We start from the raw sequence: 3,578 nt of genomic DNA, 5'->3' as shown, positions 1-3,578 counted from the left end.
GCACACACCTGCCACGCTGGTGTTATGTGGATGCCTTGCCTGGCACCCTTCATCTCTGTGGGTCTCCAGGGAACCGTGCCGGTCTCCACTAGGTCTCCACCTTGGAGGCCCTCTCCAAGCCTCTCCCCCCATCAGTTCATCAAACAAGCGTTGGTCAGTTAGCTCAGTTGGTTAGTGCAGTGTTATAACACCAAGGGCAAGGGTTTGGATCCCCGTTCCAAAATCAAATACATGTGCACATGGGCCGGCCCGTGGCTCACTCGGGAGAGTGCGGTGCTGATAACACCAAGGCCCCGGGGTCGGATCCTATATAGGGATGGCCGGTTTGCTCACTTCAGAGAGCGTGGTGCTGACAACACCAAGTCAAGGGTTGAGATCCCCTTACCCGTCATCTTTAAAAAAAAAAAAAAATACATGTGCACAACCTAGGACTCAGCCACTCCATTCCCAGGTACGTAAACCTGAGACGTGTACAAGGACAGCTGGAGAATCACCACTTGTAATTACCCAAGGGGAAAAGCAGGCCCTGGAAGGCAGCAGCACACACCAAGCCTCTTCCTACAAGAGAAGACATGGCTGAGAACCAACCACAGCAATCTTGGGGCACAGTGTACAACTGACATTGAGTAAAACAAGCTGGACCTGAAAGGACAAAAGACAGGGGCTGGGGACAGGCACTGGCTGGGACCAGAGGTGGCCAGCAAGGGCCGGAGAAGCAGAAACAGGGCAGGGGTGGTGTCCACAAGGTCAGGAGGAAGACCCTCCAAGGAGGTAGCTCGAGGTCAAGCAGGGCCTGGACTGAGAGGTCACCACTGGATCAGCAATGACAAAATCTCCAAGGACCTCAGCAAGAATGGTCTGGCACAGAGCATCCAGGCCAGGTACGAGCACGCTGGCAGTCCTGTCCAGCTGAGCAGAGGGACGGGTGTATAGGAAGCAGGACACTGGGGATGGCAGATGTGGAGGGGCCCAGGACTGCAGCTGGTGATGAGTGGGCTGGGGAGGATGGCATAGGCCAGAGATACGTAAAAAGCCCCACCAAGCCTTGGAGAGCCATCTGAGGTTCAGCCTCTGAAGTGGCAAACACCTACCTATTGATCAGCAGCCCAAGTTAAGGTGAGCAGTGGCCTAACCAAGGCCAATCATGGGAGAGAAGGGGGCGGGGAGCTCTGCCCAGAGTGAGCCGGGGCTGGGCAGTGGCCCAGTGACAGGACCCCTACTTCAGAAATCTTGAGAGTCCGTCCAGTGACCCCTCCGTAGCCTACATCCTACCCAGGCCACCACCAAGATCAAAACAGGTGAGGGATGTCTGGCAAAGCCACCTCGAGCACCCCAAACACCTCCCTCCCCTCATTTCTCTCCCTCTTTGTCACAATCATCAGACACGATTATTCCCTCACCACGGGAGCACAACCCCTCGGTCACATATGCCGCATCCCATCGCCTCTAGGATACTTTCTTCCCCCATGTTCTAATAATATCTTTGAAACTGGGCTGCATCTGGTAACTCCTAACGTGTCCAGCTTTAACTGACAGCATGTTTTCTTTGACAGTGGAACATGACGTAAGGTGCAGCTCACGATGGCATCGCAGATCTGATGACACTCTTCAGTTACTTCTGCCCCCTCCCACTGCCTCCCCCCGCCAACCTCCACACCTCACCCATGTTGGGACAACCTCCTGTGCCAGCCTCCCCAGCTCTGGGGTGGGTGCAGAGGGACTGGGCAGAAACTATTGACACCCTTCCCCCAAGTCACTCGTCAGTGGGACACCCCCCCAGGCCCTGTGTTTTTATCAGGTGTCGCCTGCTGCTATCCCCCTAATCCTAAACATAGCCTTTGCCACAGGACCACTGGCACCTGCCACTGCACAGTGTAGGGAAGCCTTCGGGACTTGACTGCTTGCTCTCTCTGACCGTCTAGCCTAGGGGGCCAGGACTACTCTGTGGCTGGAGGCCCTCCATCCCTGCTCTGCCGCCCCCAGGCAAGCACCTCTTGGCCTCAGCATCCTCTTCTAAGGAAGCAGGCCCCAAGGATGCTCACCAGGCCCTCCTGCTCCACCAGAGACAGAAGCACAGCCACGTAAAGAGGTCTCTGTGGCTCCTTATCCAATACGACGACAAAGAGGGCAACGATATACTATATTGTCCAATGGGACACTTGTAAAACGAAAGGGGTGTTGGTGCTTATTGAGCGTGAAACAGGACAGTTCTGCACAAACTGGAACAGAGAGCCCGCCCACTCACAGGGAGATAGAGGCCCAGAGAAGTGCGGGGCACCGAGAACACTGCCGCCGGCCACAGCGAATGACCGCAGCGCTGGATGCTGCACACACACTGCTCACAGCCCTACAGCGCGGCCAGGAGGAAGGCATCCTGACAGCCCCCATTCAGAGGGGAAGCAGCTTGCCACAGAGCAGAGGTGGGCCCTGAGTGACTCCCAGCCCCTGCCCCTCACAGGGCCTCCAAGGCCACAGCAGCAGGGGCTGGATCCAAAAGCGGTGGCTAACCTGAGTCTCCCCAGAGTCTGCCTCAGCTCTTGCCTGCATCCCACAGCAGGTTCCTGGGCTCCCTGAAATGCCCACTCCCCAATGACATCCATGTGGCTCTAATCAGAGACTGGCCTTTCACTGGAGACAGGGAGGGGGTCTTATTGGATGTAGAACTTTCCTCTTCCACAGGACCCAAGGGCTTCAGAGACTTCTGGGGTGGGGGTGGGGGGGTAGGATAGAGAGCACAAGGTGCGGGGTAGGGGACCAGAACCCCTGTCGCCAGCCTCCCAGTCTCAAACTCTTTCCCACACACAGCCACACGCCTAGAGTGATACTCTGTTGTCCTGCAACGTGACAACGGATGTTCCAGAGTTGGCATCGATGATGCAGTTCCTGGTCATTCTGTGTTCCTTTGCAGTTTCCGATACGCAAATGTTCTCAGACTCCACTTTCTGTTCATCTTCTGTCTTTTCCAGCCAATAAGCCCTCTAGAAAACGATCTACTCCCCAAGCAGGAGCCAGCAGACTACTGCTGCAACAGACACCAAACGGGCCTGGCGGTCCCTCGAAGACCCCCAGGCAAAGCCGCGAAGCACTGCCCCACCCTCTCGCCCTCTTTCCTGGGTGGTGGCGGCAGAGCGACAGACCTGAGCGTGTGCACCGTCCTCTCCATCCCTGTCCCGCTTGGAAACCTCAACACCCCTGACTCGCCCCACCTCCGGCCACATCCTCTGGGAGGACTCAGCTCCCGCTTCCTTCGGGCTCCACCTCCCACCCTCTCCCAGTGCTCTGGACACTCCCCCAGAAGGCCACTCACTGGTCCCCACTCACACCTCCGGGCCTTAGCTCCGCCGTCCCCTCTGCCCCAAACTATCTTACTCCTCCTTGGGGGTCCCCTGGAAGACCACCCTCTCTGGGAGCGCACCCTGGGGCGCAGGACGAGGAGAAGCAGAGCCTGGACCACCTTCGCAGTTAGGACGCGATCCAGGGGGCAGCCCTGGCTCCCGCAGTGCCCTCCGCACCCCCGCGAGGTCCCGGACCCAGCGCCGCGCCACAGCACGGGGAGCCCGGGCGCGCGGGGAGGGCAA

At 58.0% G+C, this 3,578-nt stretch overlaps 1 protein-coding gene across 1 annotated transcript in view; it reads right to left on the bottom strand.

The window, feature by feature from the left end:
- FAM195B (family with sequence similarity 195, member B) overlaps positions 1-3,578 on the bottom strand; it is a 9,524-nt gene that overhangs the window by 4,498 nt on the left and 1,448 nt on the right. The window contains exon 2 of the mRNA XM_008576309.1: positions 3,416-3,454. Within this exon, the coding sequence (XP_008574531.1) occupies positions 3,416-3,454 (39 nt within the window). The remainder of the gene's footprint in view (positions 1-3,415; positions 3,455-3,578) is intronic.

This window comes from Galeopterus variegatus, unplaced genomic scaffold, assembly GCF_000696425.1.
Source record: "Galeopterus variegatus unplaced genomic scaffold, G_variegatus-3.0.2 Scaffold1322, whole genome shotgun sequence".
In the NCBI taxonomy this organism is placed as follows: domain Eukaryota; kingdom Metazoa; phylum Chordata; class Mammalia; order Dermoptera; family Cynocephalidae; genus Galeopterus; species Galeopterus variegatus.
Note: the sequence above shows the minus strand (reverse complement) of the source record. Positions and strands in the feature narration are given on the sequence as shown.